The sequence below is a fragment of the Colletotrichum tamarilloi genome (assembly GCF_030869305.1).
Source record: "Colletotrichum tamarilloi strain Tom-12 chromosome Unknown Scaffold_12.1, whole genome shotgun sequence".
NCBI lineage: Eukaryota > Fungi > Ascomycota > Sordariomycetes > Glomerellales > Glomerellaceae > Colletotrichum > Colletotrichum tamarilloi.
The window spans coordinates 326,630-352,786 of record NW_026849395.1 but is presented as its reverse complement, the minus strand read 5'-3'; the positions used below and the strand labels follow the sequence as shown (position 1 = coordinate 352,786).

The following is a 26,157-nucleotide window of genomic DNA, read 5'->3' as shown; positions in this document are numbered from 1 at the left end:
ATGAAAAAGAACATGGTTCGGTTGTGCGTGTGTACTTTGCGCTACCCCTTCTTGGCAACGCTTGGCAAACGTTTAGATACTGTGCTTGCATGCAGCAATGCCTCCATCCCCAAGGGACTCCAGAGTCCAAGGAGATTTTTTTTTTTTTTAGATTTTTTTTTTTTAAAAAAAGCCAAGTCGATATCCTTTCCTTAGTTCCCGCAAGACTTGGCATGCCATACAGCATTGGCAAGGCGTTAGAGGCAGATCGTTACGTCTTGGCAATTTGCGACATCACGGGGAATTGGCGTGATGATTATCTCAACGACAGCCAAGGTTATGAAATTAGGAAAATGAAGCCCAAGGTTTTTTCCTTCGTCCTTTTTTTTTAAAAAAAAAAAAAAAAAAAGGAAAAAAGAAAAAAAATTGGAGGAAGGGGGGAAGTGCTTTATCTGCCTGCCAAGAAATTGCGTGATGGTCTGGTAAGGTTTCCGATGATATAGCATTATGGTGAATATTTAGGTTTGATATTTTTCTTGGTGTTTCTAGATTTGAATATGCGCGCATTGTACCTAAATGTCGATACTCTCTACTTTTTTGTGTGTCTGCCTTGCCTTTTGTTTCCAAACTGCCATCCGTAACTGCCGGCGCCCCGGTCTCAACCTACCAGCCCCAAGAAAGGGAAGCCGAAGGGTTCAACAGAGGGGGAAAAACGCCTTACCGTCTGCCCAAATCAACCCGTCTAACATGAACCATGTCTCCATCTGTAGCACCACCACCACCACCACCGACGGGCTCAACACCAAAGAACCCACCAACGGCCTTCCTCAACGTCTCCTTCCAGAACCCGGCCACCACGCCCTTGAGGTCCCCGCCCGTCTGCTTGAAATCCGGGAAGGAATTCACCTCGAGCAGCCAGGGCCTAGCCTCCTCGTCGACGAGGAAATCCAGGCCAAACACCTCAAACGCGTTACCCAGAGGCTGGAAATGGATCGTCATCTCCCGCGCCGCGGCTTCAAAGACGTCGCCCGTGACGTCGCATATCCGCTCAAAGATGCGGTCCGCCGTGGCGGCGGGGAGACCGGAAGAAGAAGACGAGACGAGATCCCAGAATTGCTTCACGGGCGGCAAGGCAGATTCGCCTCCTCCCTGTAGGCAGGTATTGGTCAGGTGGCCGTCCAGGTCCGCGTCCTCCCATGGCGCGCGGTAGGTCTTGCCCGCGAAGAGCGCCAGCATCGGCTTGTAGACGTAGACGTCGAGGCTCCCGACGCAGAGGACGTACGTGCGGATGTGGAACTTGCGGGCGTCGGAGGGCAGGAGGAGAGGCGGGTGGATGTACGGCTGGGCGACGAAGTGGCGGAGGTGCGAGGTCGTGATGTAGTCTCCTCCTCCTTCGCGGTCACCGGCGGCGGTAGTAGCTCCCTCTTCTCCATCTTCGTCATCGCTGTCAGGCCTCTCCTCCTCCCACTCATCAAAGATACCCTGCAACTCCTCCATCGAACTAAACAGCCGAATCCCCTGCCCGCGATCACTCATCCCCGGCTTCAGAATCCACCACTCCTTTTCGCTCTCCTCTTCAATCCCTTCGTTCTTGTCCATGCTCTCTCGCAGATCAAACGCCTCGACGAGAGCGTCGTCGAGGAACTCGGCGTAGTCCACCTCAAAGTGCTCCCCGCGCTTGACGTGCGTCTTGAGCGACGAGGAAGGGTGCTTGGCGATCCAGTGGTCCACCGTCGACGACAGGTAGTGTTTTCGAATCAAGGCTTTGCGGATGACGTAGCTGTTTACGAGGGACGTGGTCGGGTGCGCGGCGACGTGGTCGAAGTCGAGGGACTCGTAGGGCGCGATGTGCAGGATCTTCGTGTCGGGCGAGGGGAGGCTGACGGCGAGTTTCGCGGCGTTTTCGGCGTCTTCGTTGGCGGTTTCCTGCGGCGCGGGGAGGAGAGAGTATGCTCCAGGGAAGAGGCGTTCCATGGCCTCGAGGATGAGCGGTTGGACGTACGGGTCCTCGTAGTTGATGATGGCGTGGAACTTTGGGTTTGCGACTGTCGTCTCCGTCGTCGTGTCAGTGGTCGACTGCTGCTGGGCACCAAAGGTGGAACTTCGCATAGGAAGTCTGGTCGACGAGCGAGTGATTTCTGTCTCTGCCTTTGCGGGCGCCTCAGCTTGCGGGCTGTCACTACAGATGAAAAAAGGGGTAAGAATATGATTCTCGTGATGATTTATTGTCTTCTCCAAAAAGCGATCGAGAGCGGTAAGAGTACATGCCGAGCTTGCCCCCAAGAGGAGTCCCTCTATATGTCTTGATCGTCTCTTCCATCTCTAGCTCTTTACGCTTCATGCATTTGTGTAATAACGCATCCTGACATCCTACCCCGGCTACATCGCCATGTCACGCTCTCTCTCTCTCTCTCTCTCTCTCTCTCTCTGTCTTTGTATCTCTTTCTCGCTGACACAGTGCTCAAGCGCACCTACATCTCTTCAAACATCAAGGGCTCACTTACAGAATCAACTCCTTCTGATGGAGTTCCTGGGCAGCATGCCAGAAGTTGGCCTTCAGGGGCGTCACACTATGGATAGTTAGCATAAGCAGTTCCAAGAAGGCGTCCATTTCATCAAGATCAGGTCGTGGCATCACATACCTCGTGTAGCCCTCTTTGACAGCCCATCCATCATTGCCAGGGGCAGCCTCTTCAACGCTCTGATACACATCTGTAAATCTCGGCGCCCACTTGAAGTGCTTGTGTCGATGGCCCTTGGCAACTTCACCCCCAGCCTTTGCCTCCTCGCCCTGCTTCGGCTTCTCAGCAGACGTCTCCCCAAACGCGCCCTCTCGAATCTTCTCCTCCTCCTCATCCTCGTCGCCAGCATCACCATCAATCTCCTGGAAACAGCTGCCATCGCGCCAGTAGTTCTGCAGCATATTCGTAAAGTACGTCTTGTGCGTCTCGACGCCCTCCACAAGCGGCACGTTGACGCTGTACAGGTCCACCTCGTCACCCGCAGGCCACTGCTGGTACAGCTTCTCAATGACCTTGACCGAGTGCCGCGCGGCGCCCTCGATGATGACGGGGTCGTGGTTCCGCGAGAAGAAGGCGTAGCTCAGCGCGATCGCCTTGCTCTTACACACCGCGGCTTCGAGGGCGCCGCCCAGCGTGCCGGAGCTCAGCGCGAACACGGCCGTCGTGTTGCGGCCGTAGTTGGGCCCGCTGACGACCAGGTCGACGGGCCCGCGCTCCTGGAAGAAGTGGTGCAGGCCGATCTGTACGCACGACGCTGGGGTGCCGTCGACGAGGATCCACTCGTCGTCGGCGCCGTTGGCCGAGGGCCGGGTCGTGGTCGTGCCCTCGGTGCCAAAGAGGCCTTCAGTAGAAGGGCGGTAGTAGAGCGGCTTGACGGTTTGGCCGATCATGTGCGCCTTGCCGATCCAGGAGCGCTGTGTGTGCGGGAGGCAGACGGAGACGACATGGCCGGCTTGCTGGAGCTGGTGGACGAGGGAGTGGACGTAGGGGGAGGAGTGAGGTGATGGCGGGCCGTCGTCATTGGTGAGGAGGATGTGCATGGTGACAGCTGGCTTACGCTTTGCGCTGTTGAAGTGAGTTGAGTTGAGGTGAGTTGAAGGTTGGTTGGTAAGGTATGGTTTGGAAAGGGAGTTAAAAGTCAAAAGATTTCGGAGTCGAGGAAATTGCCCCGCGGCAAGACGTGGATGGCGGGTCTTGGCTTAACACTAAGGTGCTGGATGACCACGAGACTATTTGGGCACGAGTTGGAAACTTTGGACAAAAGTCACTCGATGTCGTAAACTCCAGTAAATGCTATGACGCTTGAGATGAGGAAGATGAATTACCACCTAGCAAGCGAGTGTCTGGATGAGGGAACTCGAGACAGACTCTCAGAGCGCAAAGTGGGATGGAGGGGTTGCAATAGTGGGGCAAGTTGACGTTTGCTGGACACGGAAGGATACCCGGTGCCCGCTCTCGGAGGGGAACGGCACCTCCAGCCAACGTCGGGCCTTCCCACATCACCGACGTGGTCAGGCTCTTTCTTGGCTTACATGATTATCCGGGGTGACTGATTCATCGCAAGAGTATTCTCTAGCTGTACGTAATGTTACGAGCTTGTTTGTGATCGAGATTCGCTTCAAAATTCACAGGCAGTTCAGAAACGCAATGATGCTATGTAAAATCGTTCGTATTGTTCGTGTTGCCCTGGTCTGCAGACTTTTGGGAGCTAATCGCAGCCCTCTTCCTACACGCAATCGCAGCCCTTGGTGGAAGGCTTAACAAACGCCGTAATCCCAATCCTTCCTCGCAGGCTTTACAAATCTTGTCCCATACCCAGTGAAACAAAAAGTCTACCCTAGTAGAAAAAGGGCATCCGACTGAGGATACCACTAGTATCCCACAGCCACCTTTTCCCTTGTCCAGAAAGTGAAGTAAAGTAACCATTACACAAAAGCCTATCGAGAATTGTGCTTTCCTCCTCCCATAATCCTGATCGAAGCGAAGTAATGACCCAGACTCCAAGTCGCTAGGTTGTGCAACGATCGATACTCAAAGATGAATTGTTCGTACAAGTTTGAAATCAAGTACGAGTTCGCTTAGGAGCAGAAGCTTCGAGCTCGTCGCCCGCTCGCTTCGTAGCACTGCTTCCATGGCGGCTCTTGACACGCGGCCAGTCGTCAAAAGGACTCGCACGAGTCTTGCGTTTGATCGGTGACGGTTCTTCCGCCTTCAATCCCGAGCGAGTGGTGCGTCTGGTCGACGGTGGGGTTGCGACCGTCGGGCCAAACTTGGGTGCCTTGGGAGTTGCTGGAGCCTCCTCCTCGACCTCAGCCGGGGTCTCTGGCGCTTCCTCAACCTCCTCGTCGTCCTCGAGATGGTGATCTTCGATGTCGGTAACAGCCTCCTCTTCCTCGAGAGTGATACCTGTCGCAGGGGCCTTGGGTGCGACAGGGAAAAGTAGGCGCGGCTTGATGGCAGAACGCGTGAGCGGTCTACGAAGGCGAGATTCGCTTGAGCTGCCCTCTTCGTCGTCTTCATCTTCGGGCTCAGCAAACTTGCGGAAGATCTTCTTTCCACGGCTGTGCTGGCGATTAGTAAAGTCCTTTCCTTTCTCTTGCAGATGTGCGGGTCAACTTACAATACATACACCATGCCATCCTCACGCTGAAGCGCATCGTCAACGCCCTGCGCTGCTTCTCCTGGAATCGCGACTTTGCGCTTGCTGCGGCGGCGCGGGGGCTCTCTGTCGACGGTGACGCTATCGCCATAAAACGGGTTGTCCACGCTGGAGTCGGGCACAGGAACGCGGTCTTGCGAATCGGTGAAGATCTCAATCTTCTCTTCTACTTCGGTTGCCGTGAAGCTCTCCAACGAATTGCCAGAATACTTCTTCGGGGTTCGCTTTTTCTTGGGTGTGACCAACGCCTCATTGTCGTTAGCGAACAGATTGCGCGCGACCGACTTGATGTGCGCAGTTTGCTTCTCGGTAGGTGCCTTCCTGGGCGTCTTGGCTGGCGTGGGCAGCATGCCGTTGCGACGAGTCGAGGCGGTGTGGTTCGATTGGCGATCCATCTTGTCAATACCGAGCGACGATGCAGCGTGGGACGAGCTGTCGGCGGCTAAAAACCCAGGAGCGCGACGAACAGAATCTTGCGCAGGTTGCCGCTTCTTTTGAGGTGTAGCGGCAGGCGACATGATAGCTGTGGCTGCGGAAGGTGCGATGGACTTGCGAGTTGATCGAGGAGGAGTGCGGTGAGTTGGTGGTTGCGGAGAAGGAGTTCGGTTTGCAGCTCGACGAGATGAGATACGTGCCGACTTGCGAGGAGAATAAGGCTCCCAGTTGTCGCTCCAGCCGTGTCTGGGTGTTGGTGGTGTGCGAATGGAAGGGGGAGGTGAAGGTGTTGATGCTGCGAAGGCGGTGGCCATTGTGTCGAAAAGGGCAGGCAGGCAGCCCGGGTCGTCTGGTGGTGGTGTACTGTTCCTTCCTATTCAGATTTCTTTGACTTCAATTGCGCATGCAACTGTTGATCAAGGTTAGAGGGCGCGCGGATCGGTTTTTTTTAGCGTCGGGTTGTGGTTGCCGCCAAGGTGAGGTGGTGATGATGTTAGAGGGGGATAAGGTGATGTAGGTGAAAGACTCTAGATGGACTCCGGCAATCAGAGTATCAAGAGATGAAGCGACCTAATGGGTTTGAACAATACTAGGCAACTGCACAGAGGTTGAAACGGTTCAGTTTGTGATATCTCTGGTTGCTCTGGCTACAGGTGATGCAAGTGAGAAGTGGATGTGTGGAATGGGATGGATGATGTTCGCGATCATGGGGCGGCAGTTGGGATGCAAAAGGAAATGGTCTCAAAAAACGTGGGAAGAGGCTGGAGGCTGGGAAATGTAGAGGCTGGGGACGGGGTAAGGTGAGGGTGAGCCGAGTGTTTTGCAGCGCACCAGCCCCAGCCCCCCGTTTTGCACCTGCACCTCACCACTCAAGCCTCATTTCTCTCTGTAAATTAAGCGAACCCCACCATAGCAGCGGGGACGCGTTGACGACTCAGGAGACGCGAATTTTCGCGTATAATCAACAGCGCTCGAGTGGGCGAGCACTGTCACTATCCAAGGTCCTACTTTCTAAGGTACACGCTGAAGCTGGTGTACTAGATAAAGCACTGGCCACTGTACACCTATTCGTACCTTTGGCACCACAGTGTCTCCACTCCTGAGTGCCCCTCACTCGTTGCATCCCACATTTTCCCCCAAGCGACCGAAGACCTCTAAACCAGAAGTCTTAATCCATCAACAAATAACGTCACACTCCGTCTTGCGCCGCGCTTCCTGACAGCACGAACAAGCTAGACTGCGCTTCAAACGGAACGTCCCCTCATCCAAGTCTGGACCGACAATCGCCGAATAGAACAGAGCCATAACCAATCTGTAGCTGCAGCTGAACGCCCAAGTGCCCCTACCACTATGGCAGACTACACCGACGATTCCATCACCGAGGACATATGGGCATCTCCTGGCCCCGAGGGCAGAGGTGCACCTCCCTCCGAGCGGCCCGAAACCCCTAGAACACCAAAGACACCCAAGACACCAAAGACGCCCGCAAATCAGACTCACAATGCCCCATATGACAGAGAGGCTTCTTTGCGGAAAGAATTGGAGGGAGTGCGGAACATCAATGCTGCCATTGAAGGCATAATCAGCACCCTTGACAAGGCCAAGGGCAACATGAATGTGCGTCGCCCCGCGAGAAGCTTCTCTGAAATGAAACCAACTGACCTCGCCCTCAGACTGTTGGCAGCACCGTGTCCAACGCATCCACACTCCTGAACACCTGGACCCGAATCCTCTCCCAAACCGAACACAATCAGCGACTCATTCTGAACCCTAACTGGCAAGGCGCAAGTAACGACTTGGTACAACTGGAGGCAGAGACTCTACAGAAGCAGCAGCTTGCCGAGAGACGGGCGGCTGAAGAAGAGAGGCGACGCGAAGCGGCTCGGAGGAAGAGAGAGGAGGAAGACGAAGAGCGACAGAGACAGGCGGCAGTCGGCAGCGCACCACGTGGCCGGGGAGTTTCTCGTGGGCGTGTGCGAGGCACCTCATCGGCAACCCGCGGTCACAGCTACTCGAGTAGCACATCGAGGATCGGCAGGGGCGCGGCGAGCGTTCGCGGTGGATATCGGGGCCGAGCTAGAGGTACGGAGTAAGGGGACGATACATTTTGTTTGTGAACGAGTACCGATACCCAAAAATGATTGCATTCAAATGGTCGGCCGCCGGCTAGCCTATTTCTTCTTGAAGAAGTCGCTCATTTTCTTCATGCCCGTGGTGTTGACCTTGCCCAAGGCCTTCACGCCTCGCGTTTGACTGGCCTTCTTCTTCTTTTCCTCTTCCATCTTGCGCTTCTTCTCAGCGCGGGCCTCCTCCTCTTCCTCGTCGAGCATGCGTTTCCTCGAGTAGTCGGCCATGGAGCGAGATGAGGCAGCTTCTGCGCGAAGCTTGGTGAGCTGGACCACATATTCGTCCAATGGCGAGAAGTCGACGCCTGAAGTTTCCTTATCGGCAAGGAGCTTCTTCAAAATCAACGCCATGCCTGGCGCAACATAGCTCGAGCAGATGAAGCTGAAGGCAACTTTGAGTCGTTGCAAGCTGGTCACCTCGGCGGATGCTTGGATAGCACTAACGACGGTCTCTTCGGATACTTCTCCATCGACCGATGTGGCTGCTGTGGAAACATTGGATGTAGCTGAGGCTTTGCTGTCAACAGTCGAGACGGATGACTGGGATTCACCAGTTTCGTTCGACGGTGTCGACGTATTCGCTTCGTTCGCAGCCACTTCCACCTTGACAGCTTGTGACTTCTGAACTTGAATAGGAGCTTCCAAGACTTTCTTGACAAACTTCTCGTCCATGCTGGCGGGGAGTCCCTTGGAGCTCATAGACCGTGCCTTTGCGAGAATTTGAAGAACAAGCTTCTTCTCGCTCAGCCGGTACATCTTCTCATCGCCAGCATCGACGGTATCACACACGACTTGCATGCGTGACTCGAGGAGCGCTCTCGTCTTGGGGCATCGCAGAGCTTCGGACATGTGAGAAGACGAAGTCGAGACTGCATCGAAGTGGTCGTCGCTGGAAAGGAATAGTCGCTTCGTGTCTGTTGGCTTCGCGGTGCCAAATAGGCCTGGAACCAGTAGGAACAGAGGATCCACAGCTGTCGCGACAAAAAGGTCGGCGCTATTGGTGACCTGGGCTTCAAGCCGAGATTCGACCTTTTCATCCGTCTCCTCCAGTGTGCCAGCGGTCGTCTCAATCATCCAGCTCCTTGGTGTCGTCTTCGGCGAAGCAACCTTTATAAACTCGTAGATGCCTGTCTCCGGGCAAAGCAGGTAGCGGGTGGGCTTAGAGTAGCGAGGGTTGGGAAGAGAGACGATGCGAGCCTCACGGGTAGCTTTTTGGGGGATTATGAACAGCTGGGGAGCGCTTGACGACTCTTCGGGTAGAGTGTATTTGGCCGTCGAAGAGGCATTGCTCGACTCGGTCTTTGCCGCCGGTGCGGTCTTGGTCGCTCTTGTTCTCGCCATGACGAAGATGATGTGTGTAGGAGTTAGGTTGATGATGTTCAAGGAGTGATTTACACCAAAAAATAGACCAATTGACCCATAAAGAACGGCTTTTGATTGTGTGAGAGGTCTAAGAAAGATCGGTGGTGAGTTGAAGTCTGAATGGGAGCAGCCAAGCTGGTGGTGGTCAAAAGTGAGTGGGACGAAGATACCTGGTACTTTCCTCTGAGATCGGTCGTCTTTGGACTGAGAAGTTAATAGGACCCTTTCTGTCTGTGCTGTGCTCTTACGCGACGACGCGCCGAGTTCAATTAGAAAGTGGATCGCGTCGTCTGGGGCTTGACGCGACTACAGCCAATGGAAACAGGGAAAAGTCATCGACTACTCCACGTCAAACTCCTCTTCTCAGGCTAGTCTGACCAGGCTTATCGTGACGACGAGGTTCAGATGCGACAATTCGATAACGATTTCGAGGCATTCTTACCGCACTATTCGCACTCTTGCTTTATTTTGTTTTAGGCGGTCATTTGGCTCACCAACTTCGACGTCACTCCTTTAGCCGCACCTTACACCCTTCTCATCAGTCGCTATCGTCTCCTTTTCTTTGTCCGCTTGCTGTTTATTTGCCAGCACAGACCCCTCGTCTCGACTTTCAATCCAGTCTTGCGCCAGAAGAAGCTGAGAAGGCCGGCTGGCGGGTCATGGGCTTGTGGCGTTAAAGCTCCAACAAGCGGTCTTTCCGGAAGGCGGACTGGACATACGACAGCTACGCCCTCGACTACACCATTGTGATACCCCGGCGAGATGCCTCCTGGTTCGTAATGAATGGACATCCTGAACGATCAGCATCATAACATCAACGTAGCCCCCCCGCCCGACGAGCCTCAATGGCCTCCCCGATCTCCTCACGAAGCCCTCATTAGCACACCGAGCGGTCGCGAGCGCCTCAGACGCCTTCAAAATCGAGGATCACCCTCTCCTTCACCGTTGAAGAGGGGACGAGCAAACTCCACCTTATCTACACGATCGGCGAATTTGATCGACGAAATGGACGACCAGGAGGATGAGGATGAGGAGACACTTCAGTTGAAGTTGCAGGAAATTCAGGCAAGGTTAAAGTTGAAGAAGCTGCAAAGCGCAAGGGAGAGGACAGAAGCAGCTCCACAGACTCAAGCGCGACCAACCTCGAAAGGTTTTGGAGTTGGCCGGGCGCTATCCCGACCTGAACCCCAGGCCACCATCGAGGTGCCTGTGTCTCCGATCCGAAAGACTCAGCCCGCACCACCAAAAGCATCGCCGACCCGGGTTGCGCTCGGGATTGATAAAGGTATCAAGAGAGCACCGAGTGTGCTGCGCAGGAATACAAATCCCCAAGATGGGCAGCAGCAGTTCGGCGGTTATCTTCAAAGGTCACGGACTCCTGCTCAACAAGAGGTATCACGACCACTGAGTTTCAATGAGAGGCTAGCCGCAGCAAGAACACAAGAGGTCGACCGACAGGGATTGAGGGAAAGAGTACAAAAAGTCAGGTCGGAGACCTTTGATATTGGGCAGAAAGAGATTGAGCAGTTCAAGGAAAAGGCGATTGACATTCCCGAGCAAGAGGAAGCTGCGCCGAGTTTCTCCAGAGATGAGATCCTTGGTGGAATGAGCAGAGCAGAACCCAACCAGCGCAAGCTAGACGCAATACCTGCTCTTCCAGCTCCATCATCCTCCAAAGACGACGACGACCCCCAAGGTCTCTACGAGCCTCCACCGGACTGGATGATGGCTGGACAGAAACCACAAAGACCGAAGAAGGTCGCGCCAGCAGATGTGCCGGAAGCCGAAGCATCGGCATTCGAACCGTATTCTAGCTTTCATCTCTCCCAGCGCATTCTTCCCCACCAAGTCTTGACCAGGACTCTGTCTGGAAAGAAGATATTCAAGTTGCCCGACTTGCTGCGGAAGGTTAAGGCTCCAGAGTTTCAGCTCCCAGACATTGAACAAGACATTGTCGTCTTCGCCGTTGTTGCAAAGAAGTCAGAACCCCGCTCTCACAAGCCCCGGGCTGATCAAAATGGCAAGCAGTCAGACCGAGGGAAGTACATGGTCGTCACATTATGCGATCTAAAGTGGGAACTTGAGCTTTTTCTCTTCAACTCAGGATTTACCCGATTTTGGAAGCTCACAGAAGGCACAGTGCTGGCGATTCTGAACCCGACCATTATGCCACCTCCAGTTGGCAGAGAAGCCACTGGGAAGTTCAGTCTAGTGATCAACTCTGATGCTGACACAATCATGGAGATTGGAAAGGCCCGGGACTTGGGATTCTGCAAATCCATCAAGAAAGATGGCGAGTTCTGCAACTCTTGGGTCAACAAGAAACGAACCGAGTTTTGCGAATTTCATACTAACGAAGCTGTCTCCAAGCAGCGAGCAAGTCGCATGGAGGTCAACACAATGGACTTTGGCGGTGTTGGAGAGAAGTTCAAGTGGAAATCGAGACAGCTTGTGAACCCAGAGCCTGAGAAGAAATCGGGAAAGTACGACCGAGAAACACACAGCCATTGGTTCGCTACGAAATCAATGAGTTCTGCGTCACTCATTGACGGAGGCCAGGCGCTTATGGACAGGAGAGAAAAGGAAGAGAATCTGAAAAGAAGGATGATTGCCCAAGAACGCGAGAGGGGCATCATGTCGCGGCTGAGTAAAATCGGCGCCGGCACTGGAAAGGAGTACATGCAACAAACAGACCGCAAACGTAATCCTACCTCCGCGTCAAGTTTGCCGTCATCCTCGTCAGCTTCGAACGTACTCGGGGCGCGACAGAAACCCGATATGAAGAGTTTAGGCATTATGCCCAGGAATAGGGAACTGGCCCTTCACCTCAGCCCAATCAAACGCAAGAGACCACAGAGCGCGCAGTCTAGCTCCTCGGTCGGAGCGCCGTCGTCGGCCACGGCCGCGACAGGGCTGAAGACCGGTTTTGGATGGGGCGGCAATCTCAAGGACAAGCTCGCGAAGATGAAGGAAGGCGAAAAGCTGAATAGCGATAAGCCGCCGGTGAGGAAGAAGACGAGATTCGTGACGGAGAAGGGGATTCGCGAGGCTGGGAGGGAGAGTCTGGGTATGGATCTGCCGCAGGCGGTTTCTTTTGAAGATGACGATGACGACGATTTGATTATTGTGTGAAGGCAGCATTTTTTGGGAATGGGGTCATTCGAAGGCGACACTGGTCGGACGGGATGGGAAGGTATGGGCTTGCGGTTACACAGGGAGTTTTCCCCGGGTATGACTCCTGGATGGAGTCCGCTTGAAGCGATTATGGTCACCAAATACAGGTTACAGAAAAGGGCTTCAAGACAGGATATCACGTCAAAAAAGACACTATTTTGACAATAGTCTGACCGTTTACTTAGTATTTCGTGTGATCACACCTGGCTAAGGTGAGGTATAGTAAACTGCCTCACTCGGCGTCACATCAATGATATGACCGCGGAAGCGTATTCGTCGCTATTTAGCTTCACTTGAGCACATGATCCTCATCAAGGGGATATCTGAGAATTACACCGGGAGGTGAATGTGACTTCCTTCAAAATGCCGTCCATTCACCACTCAGCTTCTTGTAACTCATCTTTCTAGCCATGAATCGTCGTCAATCGTACTCAATTTGTTCGCCAAAAGAGTCCTAAGCTGTCTCCTTTACACACCAAAAACCAACGAACCTTTCACTCTTCCTGGGAAGAGCACTCCAAAATAACAAACATCACACACCAAAATGAAAAGACAACATAATACCCTGCCCGGCCTACGAGCCGCGGCAGTCGCTCTTCTTGCCGCTCGAAATGTAAAAGCTGCCGAGAGAGTCTTCTGCGCCGACGCAGAAAACATCGTGGTTCACCACATGAGCTGCGATGACGCCCCCGGCGGCACCTTCTTCTTGTTCGCCAGTGAGGAGGAACACGCGATCGGCAGCGCCGTCGATCCAAAGGCCGTCGATCTATACGACAGTGCTAATTTTATCGACCGCAAGTACGCCAAAGAGCAGCGTGAGCTACGAGAACGAGACTTGGAGTCAAGAGGTTTTGGGAGCATGACGCCGCGGGCATACGGTAGCTAGATTGACGGTGAGAAGAACACATGGAAGCAGATAGTAAGAAAAAGAGAATCGTAAAAGAAGAGTCCAAAAGAAGTCCAAAAAAGAAGCTGCTTGTGGCCTTTTGTAGGACCAACAAATTCGAACTCGCGCTCTTGCCGAAACCAGGCATTACTTTCCACCACTAGGTCATATACACATCAGGTGGTTCTTCTTGCCTCAACGTTGCCGATTGAATTGAATACAGAGTCTCGATGGCTATGGTGTTGTATTCCATGTGAGAATACTGCGGAACATGAGCATCTGAGTATACGTCTGCGAATACCACGCGCGGCTCCACACTCTCACGTCTTCGATACAGCCACATAACTCGGCGGCCTTGCCTCTTTACTCTTCCCCCAGTCGGACTCCTTGTCTCCCAGCGTCAACTCTAACGTCTTACCCTGACTGAAGAATTCATGTCCGATCCAACTCTTGGTATACGCCTCCCCGTCCAGCTTGGCACTCTGCACGTAGATGTTCTTGTACGCAGGGTCAAACCCGACACATTTGATAGTGGCATTCTTTCCCGTCACCGAACTTTTGACACTAACTTCCTCAAAGAACGGCGGCGTGATGAGATACACATTTTGCCCCGCAACTGGGAATAGGCCCATGACGGAGAAGGCAAGAAAAGCCCCCATGGCGCCCGAGTCGTCATTACCCGGCAACCCGCCACGCGAAGAGTTGAAGGCCGAGGGGATGTATTTGTGGATGCGTTCCGCTGAGAGGCCTGGCCGGCCGGCGTAGTGGTAGAGGTAGACGGTCAGGAATACGGGCTCATTGGAGATGTCGGCTAGTGGCGACGCGTGGAAGTAGTTGAGGCGGGACACGAAGGCGTCATCGCCGCCCATGAGATCGATGAGGGTTGATGTGGAGTGGGGAACGATGCTGGAGACAGATTAGCTAGACCGCAGTCGCAAGAAGTTGGAGTGTACTAACAATTGATACTGCCAGATGCTCGCCTCGAACGTTTCGCTCGGATTTGTCGTCAGGGAGCAGAACCCGGCGAGATTCGAGCAAGCTATGGGATCTTGGAAGCCCCATGTTCCATTCATGTACTTGGGCTGAAAGAAGCCAGAGAATCCAGTGTCGGTGCCATTGATCAAAGATCTTTGGTCCTCTTTCCACAGATTCTGCCAGTTCATGCTTCTTGCAATGTATTTGTCGTGTGACTGACCCCCCCCTAGCCCCTGAGCTAGGGTTGCAAGGCAGTAGTCGTTGTAAGAGTATTCCAAAGTCCTCGTGATGCTTCTTGAGTTTGTGCCAAATCCAACTGGGTCAAAGTCTAGATACGGGATGTAGTTGAGGGTCTTCCAGCTTGTGAGGCCGCCGCGTCCCTCATAAGACCACTCCAGGGGTTCGTCCTCGGCATCTTTCGTTATGGCCGCGAGAGCCACCTTCCAGTCTATCGAGGTTAGGTTTTTGACGTAGGAGTCAACGATTACGACATCGGCGTTGGAGCCTCCTTGAGTCCAGCCTTTGCAGAGAGACATGCGACAGTCTGGCAGCCAGCCTTCGTGCTTGTAGATGTCGAGCATGGAGTTTATCATTTGCGCTTGAGCTGCTGGATCGATAACGGTAAGCAGGGGGTGTTGGGCACGAAAGCTGTCCCACATGCTGCACATTATTAGAAAAGGAGAGCTGGAGACATGAAATGGATACTTGCCAGTAGAACGAATCAAAGTAAGGGATCCGACTATCCCAATGCGGATTCTCACCAGTGTAATTCTGAGGAGAAATCATGTTACGGTATAAGCCGCTCCAGAAACTCTTTTGCAAGTCTTCCGTTGCGCCAGCTGCCTTGACTGAAACGGGGCTCAGTTTCTCTCTCCAAGCGTCCTTTGCTGTCTTCACCAGCGAATCAAAGTTGTTCAGCGGATCCGGAATCTCCTTCTCTGCGTTGCGACATGCCTGATCACGGCTCTTGAACGAGACTCCCACTCTGGCAGTGACAGTGTCGTTGGTCAGCTCTTTGAAGCGCACGAAGCCGCCGCCCTCGAGGTAAAACAGGTTGAAGCCTCTCGTGATGAACAGCTCCTTGGGCTCGTTACCGGCTCTGTTATTGACCCATACCCCAGTATCAAAGACCTGGGCGCCAAAGAAGTCGACGCAGTAGTGAAGCACGTACGACCCAGCACCGAAGCTAGGCAGGAATGTCCCGTTTCCAAACATTCGCCCTGTGGGCGTGTCGACCTTGATCGACGCGTTTTGCCTGCTCGCCCAAAGATCTGTCAAGTCCAACAGCACGAGCGGATGCTCGCTTCCGCCGCTCGGGAACTTGAACCGCATGAGCGCCGCGTGCTCAGATACCGTCATGTCCGCCTTCACGCCGGACGACAGCTCGACGGAGAAGTAGCCCGACTCGGCGACGGTCTTGTTCACGTCATGCTGCGTCGCCCGGTCCCCGATACGAAATCTACAGTTGTTAAGCTCGTCGCCGGGGCAGAGCTGAGGGAAGAGCGGGAAGTTGCCCAGGCTGGGGTTTCCGCCGGTGCCGCTGTCGTGGACGATACTGAAGCCGGTGATGTTGCTCCCGTCGGTCGAGTAACCTCCAGTCTTTTCCCCGTCGACATCGGCTACGGCCTTGGCGAGGCCGTATGGTAGTGTCGCACCGGCAAATACGTTCCCGCCGCGTTGGGAACCGATTAAAGGGTCAACAAAGGCTAATGGATCAAACGATTGGCAACATCCCGCCACTACGAAGGCAATGAGCGGTACGAGAAAGCGCATGGTTTACATGCGACGAGAGCACGCTGGGAGGAAATGGACCAACTGCTTCTAGAACGGCATTCGATGCTCAAGTAGTACCCGAGAGAAGGAGAGTCTGCTCGTTGGGTGTTATCCGGCGAGAAGAGGCTGAACCCAAACCCGAAGCTACGCAGTTCATGTCAGAGTTGAAGCTGGATCATCGACCGAGTCTCCGAAGAGCTCATTTTCATTTACTTCCATCGCCTTGCCTCATGCATAATGACCGCACGGCAATCCCGGCAGCAACGTCGTCCGACTTGATTAGCAAAGTTTAGTTCACGACCCCGCACAAGAGCTCTATGCGGTAGGTGGTACTAGGTTCGACGATCCTGCGTGGAAGATCACGGGAATAAAATGAACGTTACATAGAGTGGTTAGCTCCATTGCATCGTTTGGATCAAGCCAGAATATGGGCACGGCTCTTGGGGGCTAAATGGATGAGATATGGCACAACTGACCGTGCCTTCTTTTTCAATCTCCCTACTACGCATGCTTGCTTGGTTTTCTCTGCCGGACGTCAAATGCAGCGCTGTACATCGCATTGATTGATTCCGTAGATTCTTCAACATTGGGTCCGTCCGGGATACTGGACGGCACTTGTTCGATGAGTTGATACAGCCGAAGCCAACAAAGGGTTGAGACCGAAGTCTTACATATCTAAGCGATATGAAAAGGATGACAAGTGATAGGAGGTCAGGCTCGCGAGGCAAACCAGGAAAGCAGGGACTGATATATCACAAGGGTGAAGTGAAACTGGGTGCTTTTATTGCATCCTCATGACCCCAGGTCTGGAAGATGGTAAAATACGCGAGGTTTTTATAGAATGTTTCCGGAAACCATTTTGTTTGAAGCTACGGAGTGATCTTCCTGAGGGTCCGCACACTGTGAGGCCCCTAGCTCGTGTCAGTTACAGGGATAGCACGGCCCCGGACACTCCTGTCTAGGTCGCTTTCTTGTCTCGTTCGCAGCTTCTGGCAGCTTTCTCTCATCCCCCTCTACGTTTTGTAAGTGGCTCAATATGACTCAGTCCACGTAGTCAGACTGACAATATGACAATGGATTTACATAAGTTTACAAGTCCACACGAGAGAGGAAAAAATCGTCCGAACACCAGGCTCACGAACATCAGACGAACTCAATGAACTAAAACGAGACGTTTGGAAGAGCCCCTTTAGAGGTTGTGCGTCCGAAACACTCAATGCTCCAGCTTAGCCCCCGGAAAATCACCCCGTGCAAGATGGAGAAGGACACCTGGAACTTCGAAGTTTAACGACTTCAACTCCACCTCACGGGGCTTTCGCTCTTAATCTCGACTCTTACCACAATCTCACATCGAAGCTGGCTTCATTTCATACCCTACTTAGTATCTCTCACTCGACGTGTCTGCCAGTGTAGTCCGTACAAAGATTGAGAATCTAAGACCCAGTCACCCGCTAGGTATCCTCCACGATGCTAGACATCTACCAGATCAACCTCGCCGGCCTTCTCCTCGCCTGCGGCGTTCTCTTCGCTTCGGGAGGCCAAGACAAGTCTGATGTCTCCAAGAAAGATGCGAAGAAGAGTTCACAACAGAAGTCAAAGCAGACAGGCTCTCAATGGGCCTTCTACGTCGTCTACGCCCTCGTAATGGGTTCAGACTGGCTACAGGTAGCTAGCCCCTCACATGCAATCTCTGAATCTAAGGATCGAACCTCCTGACATGGCAACATTAGGGGCCATTCCTCTACTCTCTTTACAAGAATGAGCATCAAATCTCGGCAGACTTCGTGCCGACGCTCTTCACAACCGGCTTCGTCTCCGGCGCCGTGGCCGGCTACTTCATCGGTTCACTAGCCGACCGCCACGGCCGCAAGGCCAGCTGCCTCTTCTTCTGCGCCGCATACGCGCTCTCCTGCATTCTCACCACGATACCCAGTGTCCCGTTGCTCTTCATCGGCCGCGTACTCGGCGGTCTGGGAACTAGTCTCCTGTTCAGCGTCTTTGAGAGCTGGATGGTGACGGATTTCCATGCCCGTCGTCTGAGCGAGAAGGGCATGGACCTTTCGCGGACGTTTGGCCTGATGAGCACTGTCAACAGCATTGTCGCGATTGTGAGCGGTGTTGTGAGCGAATGGCTCGTCTCCGTGACTGGGACCCGCAAGTCGCCATTTTTGGCCAGTGTCGGGCTGCTGGTCGTTGCTGCTGGTGTTATTGCCAGTCAATGGGTACGTTGCAACATCAAATCGTAGACTATTGCTATTTTCTTACTGACTGGGTGTGAAGGACGAGAACTATGGCTCGGCAGGTCAAGTCTCTTCATCGGAAAGGTCCAACGTCAACAAGCCTAGTCTTTGGGCCACAATGACGGACAAGCGCGTTCTCACAATCGGCCTCGCCTCAACCATGTTTGAAGGTTCAATGTATCTCTTTGTAGTACTCTGGTCCCCGGTTCTCGTCTCGGCCTCATCCTCACCCGAAACACTGCCATACGGCATCATCTTCGCCTCCTTTATGGCCTCGACCCTCCTCGCCTCTCTTCTGTACCCCCGCCTGCTCGCCCTCGTCTCCACGCCATCCCGGCTGCTGCTATCGGTCCTGTTCGCCGCCAACGCCGTGTTCTTCGCTCTCGGAACGGGTGCTCCTCGCGCGGAGCAAGTCACCTTTTGGCTCTTCTGCCTGTTCGAAGCCTGCGTCGGGCTGTATTTCCCCTCGATGGGATACCTCAAGGGGAAAGTCGTCGATGACGGTGTCAGGGCACAGGTGTACGGCGTCCTGAGAATCCCGCTCAATGTCTTTGTGGTTGTTAGCTTGATGTTCAGCAGCGATGGACAGGCGGGTAAGGTGTTTCTCGTCTGTGGCATGCTGCTTCAGGCGAGTTGTGGCGCGCTGTGGCTTATGGGTGGACAGGATGTGTAGATAGCTATTAGTCCCATTATCGCCTCCGTGTGGCGATCTTCTCGTCTCCAACTAGAATTTGACTGGTCTTGACCTTGATATGAACAAGGACCTTCATGCCGCAGCCCTAGTCTCCAGTCATACGTGCAAGAATATCACCACCCTCGCCGACTGACGTCTACTTAAGCGCCCGTAAGACACATCAGACGCGCCTTTCGGGCCGTTAAGTACAACCTCGCTCGTTCGCCCTGGTTTTGGGTCTCGTTGTACCAGGGCTTAGTGTTCTTGTGTTTAGGTGACCATATTTGACTTATTCTCACGTCCGACGTTCCGCATTGCCTATGTGCACATCGTGCTTCTTAAAACGAGCAGATGTGTCGCATACAACCCCCAAGCGGGCGGAAATCCCAATGTCATCTGACAGATCATTCAGGCACATGAATACAAAACGGCAGAGCATGTCTCAAACCCGAACCATTTGACAGGGCTTGTTGGTGTATACTTCACTATCACTACCTTATCTAAGTACAAAATGCGCCTCGTATTGTTACCAAACGCCGGACCGAAAGCGGCAAGCAGAAGTACCGGCATCCCTTTCACTCATGAGAAACATTGACCCGAAGATTACGAACATATGTATGTGTGTGCGCAAGAAAAAGACTTCTCTTAGCAATCAAATCAGCCATCTAGTAGTCAACTGACAGAGGTCGTAGCATTGCGGGCCGACTCCGCCTAGTACCCAGCGTCGGAAGTTGGTCCGTAGAGTCTGATGGAACGATCTCTTGGTCTTCAACTTCAATTTTCAAACTTGGGACACGTTCCAACGGCGTAGCTGTGCCATCCAACTGTCGAGAAGCTTATCAGTCTCACATGGCGTTGAAACTACGCGTCATATGGGGATTAAGTGCGATGGTTGTACTCACCTTGTCAATGACCACTTCCAGCCCATCTGCAATCCCTCCAAGAATCCCGCTTACTGAGAGACCACGCAGGCCAGCAGCGTCGATACCTCGATTCAGAGGAATCTCATCATAGCTTTTCCCCTGCCTGGGCATATCCAGTAACGTCAAAGAGCCCGCCATCGAGCCTTTCAAGAAAAGCTGCACTTGGCAAGGCAAGTCCAGCTCGTTTCTCTCAACTTCGACTTTGGCGACATACTGCCTTATCGGGACCATCTTGCGCCGCTTGCCCCTCATGGAAGAAGATTGCTGCTTCTGAGGACCGTAGATGCTATTTACCGTCCTTTTGACCGCCATCTTAACGTCTCCTGGTGTCTGATCCCAGAACCTCATCGGTGCATACGTATACCCCCAGTCACGGACGTGCGTGACCGATTCGCTGGTAAGCGGACCACCGCCCGTCCCAGTAAAGGGCCACAAGGGGTACTGCGGGTTGATGGTGGTCCCGGATGGCGTGGCGAACATCTGGGATGAGGCATAGGAGAAATGCATTGTGGCATTTTCGAAGTGAAGAGCTTGCCAGAAGGCAATGAGGCGATCTACATTGGCATGATGAAGCCAGCTTGGGAGACGAATTAGACCTGGCGTCACAAGGGTGAGGAAGAACTTACAATAGTGGTTCGAATGCCGAGGTTGATAGATGGAGGAGATCCTGGCCGCAGGCGGCCCCGACATGGACTTCTCCATGAGGCCCTTCAAAGTTGGCGCCTTCATTCTGGGCAGTGACCATCTCATCGAAGGAGGTTGCCTTCAAGAAGACATTATACTGCGGCTAATCAGTAAAGACAACCAACTTGAAACGCCACAAGCTTGCTCTTTGGAATTGTGTTCATCAACTTACAACCTTTTCCTTCAAGCCGTATCCCTTGAGCCTCGCGTTCGCCGTATCGGGATAGCTTTCGCCGTCTCCAACACACCGCTTCGTGTAATTCTTTCCATCAAAGCTGCCGAATCTTCCATTGAGAGCCGTTTTCGGATAAGTAAAACGGTAGAATGGGTTTCGCACCGCGAGTGGCTGCAAGGCGCCGCCCACAGGCCTCTTGATGACAACTGTCGGCATCGCCGTCACGGGCGGAACCTGGGAGTCCGCGGCCCAGTCCCAGTACGCAACGCGCAAACTCTCCGCAGCTTCAACGTATTCTCGCTTATGAGACTCCGGGTAAGAGAGCGCAATACGCTTGGCGTAGCGGACTAGCACTTGCTGGAACAAGTAGTCAGTTTTCACTCACTCATTGATTCTTCATGTTTGGGTGATCGGTCGCACGAACCTCGTAAAGCGAGAGATATCCGCGATGCCAAGTACCAAACAGTCCTTGCTAGTTGACTATTAGCAAGAAAGTAAAAAAAAAAAAAAATTTGCGCTGCCGGACTGTGAAGACGTACGTTATGTGGGCAATATCCAGCATTCGCCCCGGTCTGTGGTCCCCCTCCTGACCAGGCCATATACGGCTGTCCATGAATGCCTGCGACTGTCAGTAGAATGTTCTGATAATGAAGGGACTTTACGATGACAAACCAGCGACTTGAAAATACGATATGGGATCGGTTTCGTTCGCATCCTGCATAGCCATGAGGGCTCTAATGTATAAGTCCCTAAGCGTTTGTGAGAAAGATGGTGTCTATCATAAAGCTATAGTCTTACCATTGCGGCCCGGCTTCTTCGTGTATGGTGTTGATGTTCCTCCTTATTGGCATTTCACCAGTCCGCATATTGATACCGGATCTCACTCCAACAATAGGGTACTGTTGCGCCGAGATGGTACATGACGCGGCTACAAGAATGTCAATAACAAGTGACAAAGTCGAAACCATTGTGTGTTGAGACAGTGTACGTCAAGTCAATTCGAGATGCATGAAGGAGGCAAAGGCCTTTTTCTCAAAAAGATCGGGATTTCGGCACGATTTTATGCTTTCATATGGAACAGTCAAGTTGGCCCCTTCCAAGATTTCGAAGCAAACGAGAAAAGCCGTCGGATCCGATCCATGATCCCGTGCTGTCACCAACCTTGTATCATAACCCAGAATGTGGGAAACTCATCATGCTCGTGCACCTGCCGCCGCGTACCGTTGCGCGACATGGTGACGATGTTCGACGATGTTCGACGATGTTACTCTTCCTCTGCCTACCTCGGATGGAGGATGTGGATGCATGATCAGCTGGTGACGACCCTGAGTGAGCTTTCGCATCTAGGAACAACCGTAGGACTAAATCTTCGATAGTATACCAAAATAGATACGGCGCGTGTTTGTATCACGACATCGTTAAAGACCGCGCTGTGGGGGCTCTCTCCTTTGGACAGTCTTTGCTCATTTGGGTAACGTTGACGACAGACCGCATCCTGAAGCGGGAAACCTCAGCCGTACCGGGTTCTCGAATCCGGAAACGCTACGGGTGACTGCCGTCAGACCATGAGATTGGGAAAACAGTATAAACGGAGCGGTCAGTATTGCCGTCGATGCGGCTTTGCTATGGCCCCTAATACGAGCGTTATTTCGCGTCTCCTTCTTGGCGCTGATTTGTAGCCTGAACGAACCTGTGCTGGCGACAACCTCTGTCTGCATCACGAGCAGAACCACCAGTTTCCGTTTGCGTTATGATGCCGTCCTTCCGAGATGCAGACAGCCGGTTGGTGTCACCATGCGAAGCCACGCCGTGACTGAGTTTCCTCCCTTTTCTGCGTTTCTTCACTTCACCGCTCTCGGAGGCGCTTTAGAAGAAGCGCTGGATGATGGAGATGAAATGCATTGGCTGAGAAATACGATGTCTTATTCCTGGGCGAGGCGACTTTCATGCTGCACGAGGTGTACAAGGCGCTCTGACGTGGCAGACATCAGGTTATTCAGCGGCTAGGGAAGAACTGTCGTCTTTGATGCATGCCTTCACATGTCCCTCCATGTGCCATGGATCACGTGTTATGGCAACTTTTCGGGGAAAGACACAAGCATCGTGGCTATTGGCGATCACAATACACGATGTGCGAGCAATTGAAAAATTTTCATCATGTCAATAGGTTAGCTACTTAGTCGAATCTCATATTTCACAGCGGTATGCTTATGATATCAAACATTGTATAATGTGGAACCTAAGTGAACAACTTTTTGCCTTCAGCAATACAGCTTTTCGCTCAACCGAGATAGAAAATGAGGCAAACCTGTCTGTAGCAGGCTGCTAAGTGGAACGCCAATGATCATCTCAACTAAGCCAAGTTCCTGCACCAAGAGGGCCCTTCATGCAAATCCGGAAGCCCATAATCTCATCCATATTCAAATCTCCTCAGAACCAAGTAAAGGCTCGGGGGTGTGTGTTTGTTCAGTTTGGAACACCAAACCAGTGCCGAAGTAGACGTCTGGTCTCATAGCGACTTCTCGAGAACGACTAGTTCACGGAATCCTTCTTTCCACTTCTTCATCTGCTCGGCCGAAGGCTTCGGCAATGGGCTCCGGGCCACACCACCATAGCCCAGCCACGCCTGAAGGCCAGCTTTCACGCCCACAACACCACCTTGGATCGCTGTCCAGTCGCCTTGTGAGACGATCTCTTGCATATCCTGAGATTCCCCATGTCTCCCCTCTTGGAACAGCTCAATGGTTCTGATGCAAGCCTTGGGGGCGATGTTGGCCAGGCCTGCGAGGATGCCATGCCCTCCAGCTACCAAGGCCTGGATAGAGAAGTCGGCTGAACCTGCCAAGACGAGGAACTCCGGGGTCTTCGAGTTGGGATTCTTTGCCAGCTTCCTCGTCGCGCCGGCAACGCGGTTCAACTTGCCCGTGTTTCCGCATGTAAGCTTAACGCCAACGATGTTGGGATGCTGAGACAACTGCACAATGACGTCGGAGGACAGATCCATGCCTCCCACTGCGCCAGGAAAGTTGTAGATGATGAGAGGAATCGGTGATGCATCAGCCACCGTATGAAAGTACTCGAAGATGGTTTCCGATGACGGAGCAAAGAGGCCAGCGTAGTATGACGGAGGAAGCACCAAGGCATAGTCTCCACCAGCAGCCCAGGCCTCAGTACAGTATTGTATCGTCTCGCGTGTGCTCTGGCTTCCGCAGCCGACGATGATGGGCATGTGAGAGAAACCGGCGTCATTGAGAGCCTGTCGTGTTGTTGCCGTGACGAGTTGACGCTCGGCGTGTGAAAGATGGACTGCTTCTCCGTTGGAGCCCTGGGTGGCCAGGCCGGTCACACCCGCTTGAGCAAGTCGTACTGCATGGCGAGCAACAGTATTGACATCCACGTTTTCCGTACCCGGCTCGAAGAAGCACATGGTAGGTACATAGACACCGGGAACAAGTGGTCGGGTCTCCTGCAGATCTGCGCCAAGTGATGCGCTGTCGTATGAGCTGCTAAGAGGTGAGTTTGATTCAGCCGCAGTCAGACTTCCGATGTGTAGATGTGAAGAAGTATTAGGGTTGTAAGGTATTCTGCTATAGCCGGCTGTGAAACTACCCGCCGGCGAGGGGACATCTTGGTGAGGGGCCATGACTGTTGTGGGAGATTGTAGCAGAAGATTTCTTTCAGGTAAGACGACAGGAAGCACGACGTAGGATACACGAAGCGTGGCAGAGGTGTATATCAAACCCGGGAAATTAATGTAAGATGATGAGGTTTGTACTGAATATAGTATTTGCTGTGCCGATCTTGGTTCATGGAGATCCTAGAGGTCGTTCAACAAGCCGAGGAAGACGGGGAGGAGTGGGAAGGAGGCCTTTTATCATCGGAGGGAAGGAAAAGAAGGAAGGCAGCTAGGGATGATGTGACCCCCATCAAAGGGTGGCATATCGATATTAGTCTTGCAACAGACCAGTGGCGTCACAGGTTACTTCGTAATTGTGGCGGCTCGTCCGTTTCGTAAGTCAGCGTCGCCCGAGATGAAAACAATGATGCGGGCCTCCAACGGATGAACCGGCTCTTGCATACGAGCAAGGTCCTTCTCACTCTCGGACTCAAGGAGAAGACGCACCATGCGGAAAGTCATGGGCAAACAGGCCATTCCGAACTGACCAGCAAGGGCTGCGACTGGCCAAACGAAGTAGCACGAAGAACTGCAGCAGAGAACCGGGATGTCGGAGAGACTGAAGTGTCTAGACCAGGGCTTCGCGACACAGTGCGTGGAGTCAAAGGCAGGATCGCTGCTTAGCCATGCAAGACGCGAGACCGGCATCTGCTAGTGGGAGAGATGAAGGTGGGATGGCTGAACCCAACCCAGATACGTCTTCTGGGGTATTACGCCGCTCGACGTGGGGGTTAGCTTCAAAAAGGCCCTCGATCTCCAAGTTGCCTCCTTAGACACCTGCAGAATCGAGCATTCCAAGCCGGCAATACCATCCCGCTAAGCTTCACACCAGAACAGTCTTGGAGGGTAGATGAATAACCTCCAGATCTAAGGGACCATCCTCCCGATACAATCTGTGAGAAATGAGCCATGAAAGACCTTGCGACCAGCCGCAAGCAGTTCGGTTGTCACTCATGTGGCTCGGTATTAAAACGGCGCCCTTCTCAAGTGTTGGTCTTGTTTTTACCTCGATTCAAGTCCCATCAATTGAGTTGATGTTGGAGGACGACACGCCGTTTCGGCCGACGCTGATGGCCTCAACCGATCTCAGCAGTGAATAAATTACGATCCGATTCGAAGAAGGAAAGATTTTGCTGCATTTGCGCCGGCAATCTTTATGTGAAAGATCTGCTTGACCTATATGCTAAACAACGAATCTTTAGAAAGAGGCAAACCGAGCTCTGAATAGGGATGCCGCGAGGCAATGAGCGTCTGCTTTAGGCTCATTAGGGAATGATGTTTGGTTGAGAAAGCCTTCAGTGAATTGTGAGTTGCCAATGGCATCTGCTCACGTAAGCCTAAAAGTGAGTGAGTAAGTGAGAGAATGTGAGAGTGTGTGGGAAAGAGAGATTTGCTGCTGTCTCCTCCACGTCACCTAAGCCATCAAAGCTGCTTCATCCTATTCCGAATCATCTAGGAATCATTCCGCGCCACGAATCCCACGCGTGATATCGAGAAGCATAGCCCTTCTCCCTCAGCCGTCGTTTTCTACCGAATCATATTTATATTGTCTATGCATCTCACGCATCTTTGCGCATGGACGAAAAGCAACCTCGTCGCTTGTCCCCACCGACTGATTCTGATCTGCCTCATTGAGAGCGTCAAGGACTTTCTATTCGCTGTTTCGTGGCGGAGGTCGTATGAGCTCTTGTGTTATGAACAGGGTTCAAGATCAAAGAATAAACAGTTTGAGAATAGCCTGGTCAATACCTCCAAGTCAACAAGTCGAATGCGTTTCATGGACACTTTTTTTCTCGGAGGGTTGGAAGTGAAGATCGAAGCACGGGGTGAGCAACCAGCATCGGACACAATACACCGCTGCAAGTCATGCACACACACGAAGGCTAGCCCATCAT

At 52.9% G+C, this 26,157-nt stretch overlaps 10 protein-coding genes across 10 annotated transcripts; 4 read left to right on the top strand and 6 right to left on the bottom strand.

Moving 5' to 3' along the window:
- Nucleotides 1–696: 696 nt before the first annotated feature.
- Nucleotides 697–3,541, bottom strand: CTAM01_04929 (5'/3'-nucleotidase SurE; the record flags this gene model as incomplete). Its single annotated transcript, XM_060520959.1, has 3 exons — nucleotides 697–2,158; nucleotides 2,484–2,549; nucleotides 2,622–3,541. The coding sequence occupies 3 exons, from the start codon at nucleotides 3,539–3,541 to the stop codon at nucleotides 697–699; spliced, it is 2,448 nt and encodes an 815-aa protein (XP_060384328.1).
- A 1,022-nt stretch (nucleotides 3,542–4,563) lies between these two features.
- Nucleotides 4,564–5,909, bottom strand: CTAM01_04928 (uncharacterized protein; the record flags this gene model as incomplete). Its single annotated transcript, XM_060520958.1, has 2 exons — nucleotides 4,564–5,062; nucleotides 5,122–5,909. 2 exons carry the CDS (start codon nucleotides 5,907–5,909, stop codon nucleotides 4,564–4,566), a joined length of 1,287 nt encoding a protein of 428 aa, XP_060384327.1.
- Nucleotides 5,910–6,945: 1,036 nt separating this feature from the next.
- Nucleotides 6,946–7,688, top strand: CTAM01_04927 (DASH complex subunit Duo1; the record flags this gene model as incomplete). Its single annotated transcript, XM_060520957.1, has 2 exons — nucleotides 6,946–7,212; nucleotides 7,269–7,688. 2 exons carry the CDS (start codon nucleotides 6,946–6,948, stop codon nucleotides 7,686–7,688), a joined length of 687 nt encoding a protein of 228 aa, XP_060384326.1.
- A 78-nt stretch (nucleotides 7,689–7,766) lies between these two features.
- Nucleotides 7,767–9,062, bottom strand: CTAM01_04926 (uncharacterized protein; the record flags this gene model as incomplete). The annotated part of the gene is made up of 1 exon (XM_060520956.1): nucleotides 7,767–9,062. The coding sequence occupies one exon, from the start codon at nucleotides 9,060–9,062 to the stop codon at nucleotides 7,767–7,769; it is 1,296 nt and encodes a 431-aa protein (XP_060384325.1).
- An 804-nt stretch (nucleotides 9,063–9,866) lies between these two features.
- Nucleotides 9,867–12,215, top strand: CTAM01_04925 (primase zinc finger; the record flags this gene model as incomplete). Its single annotated transcript, XM_060520955.1, has 1 exon — nucleotides 9,867–12,215. One exon carries the CDS (start codon nucleotides 9,867–9,869, stop codon nucleotides 12,213–12,215), a length of 2,349 nt encoding a protein of 782 aa, XP_060384324.1.
- Nucleotides 12,216–12,801: 586 nt separating this feature from the next.
- On the top strand, nucleotides 12,802–13,143 carry CTAM01_04924 (uncharacterized protein; the record flags this gene model as incomplete). Its single annotated transcript, XM_060520954.1, has 1 exon — nucleotides 12,802–13,143. The coding sequence occupies one exon, from the start codon at nucleotides 12,802–12,804 to the stop codon at nucleotides 13,141–13,143; it is 342 nt and encodes a 113-aa protein (XP_060384323.1).
- A 320-nt stretch (nucleotides 13,144–13,463) lies between these two features.
- On the bottom strand, nucleotides 13,464–15,891 carry CTAM01_04923 (glycosyl hydrolase family 92; the record flags this gene model as incomplete). Its single annotated transcript, XM_060520953.1, has 3 exons — nucleotides 13,464–14,049; nucleotides 14,101–14,778; nucleotides 14,837–15,891. 3 exons carry the CDS (start codon nucleotides 15,889–15,891, stop codon nucleotides 13,464–13,466), a joined length of 2,319 nt encoding a protein of 772 aa, XP_060384322.1.
- A 1,467-nt stretch (nucleotides 15,892–17,358) lies between these two features.
- CTAM01_04922 (major facilitator superfamily transporter) lies at nucleotides 17,359–18,804 on the top strand (the record flags this gene model as incomplete). Its single annotated transcript, XM_060520952.1, has 3 exons — nucleotides 17,359–17,556; nucleotides 17,622–18,113; nucleotides 18,172–18,804. The coding sequence occupies 3 exons, from the start codon at nucleotides 17,359–17,361 to the stop codon at nucleotides 18,802–18,804; spliced, it is 1,323 nt and encodes a 440-aa protein (XP_060384321.1).
- Nucleotides 18,805–19,469: 665 nt separating this feature from the next.
- CTAM01_04921 (uncharacterized protein) lies at nucleotides 19,470–21,554 on the bottom strand (the record flags this gene model as incomplete). Its single annotated transcript, XM_060520951.1, has 8 exons — nucleotides 19,470–19,628; nucleotides 19,707–20,304; nucleotides 20,354–20,514; nucleotides 20,584–20,943; nucleotides 21,011–21,058; nucleotides 21,126–21,205; nucleotides 21,259–21,335; nucleotides 21,385–21,554. 8 exons carry the CDS (start codon nucleotides 21,552–21,554, stop codon nucleotides 19,470–19,472), a joined length of 1,653 nt encoding a protein of 550 aa, XP_060384320.1.
- Nucleotides 21,555–23,095: 1,541 nt separating this feature from the next.
- On the bottom strand, nucleotides 23,096–24,229 carry CTAM01_04920 (dihydrodipicolinate synthetase; the record flags this gene model as incomplete). The annotated part of the gene is made up of 1 exon (XM_060520950.1): nucleotides 23,096–24,229. One exon carries the CDS (start codon nucleotides 24,227–24,229, stop codon nucleotides 23,096–23,098), a length of 1,134 nt encoding a protein of 377 aa, XP_060384319.1.
- Between the last annotated feature and the right edge of the window lie 1,928 nt (nucleotides 24,230–26,157).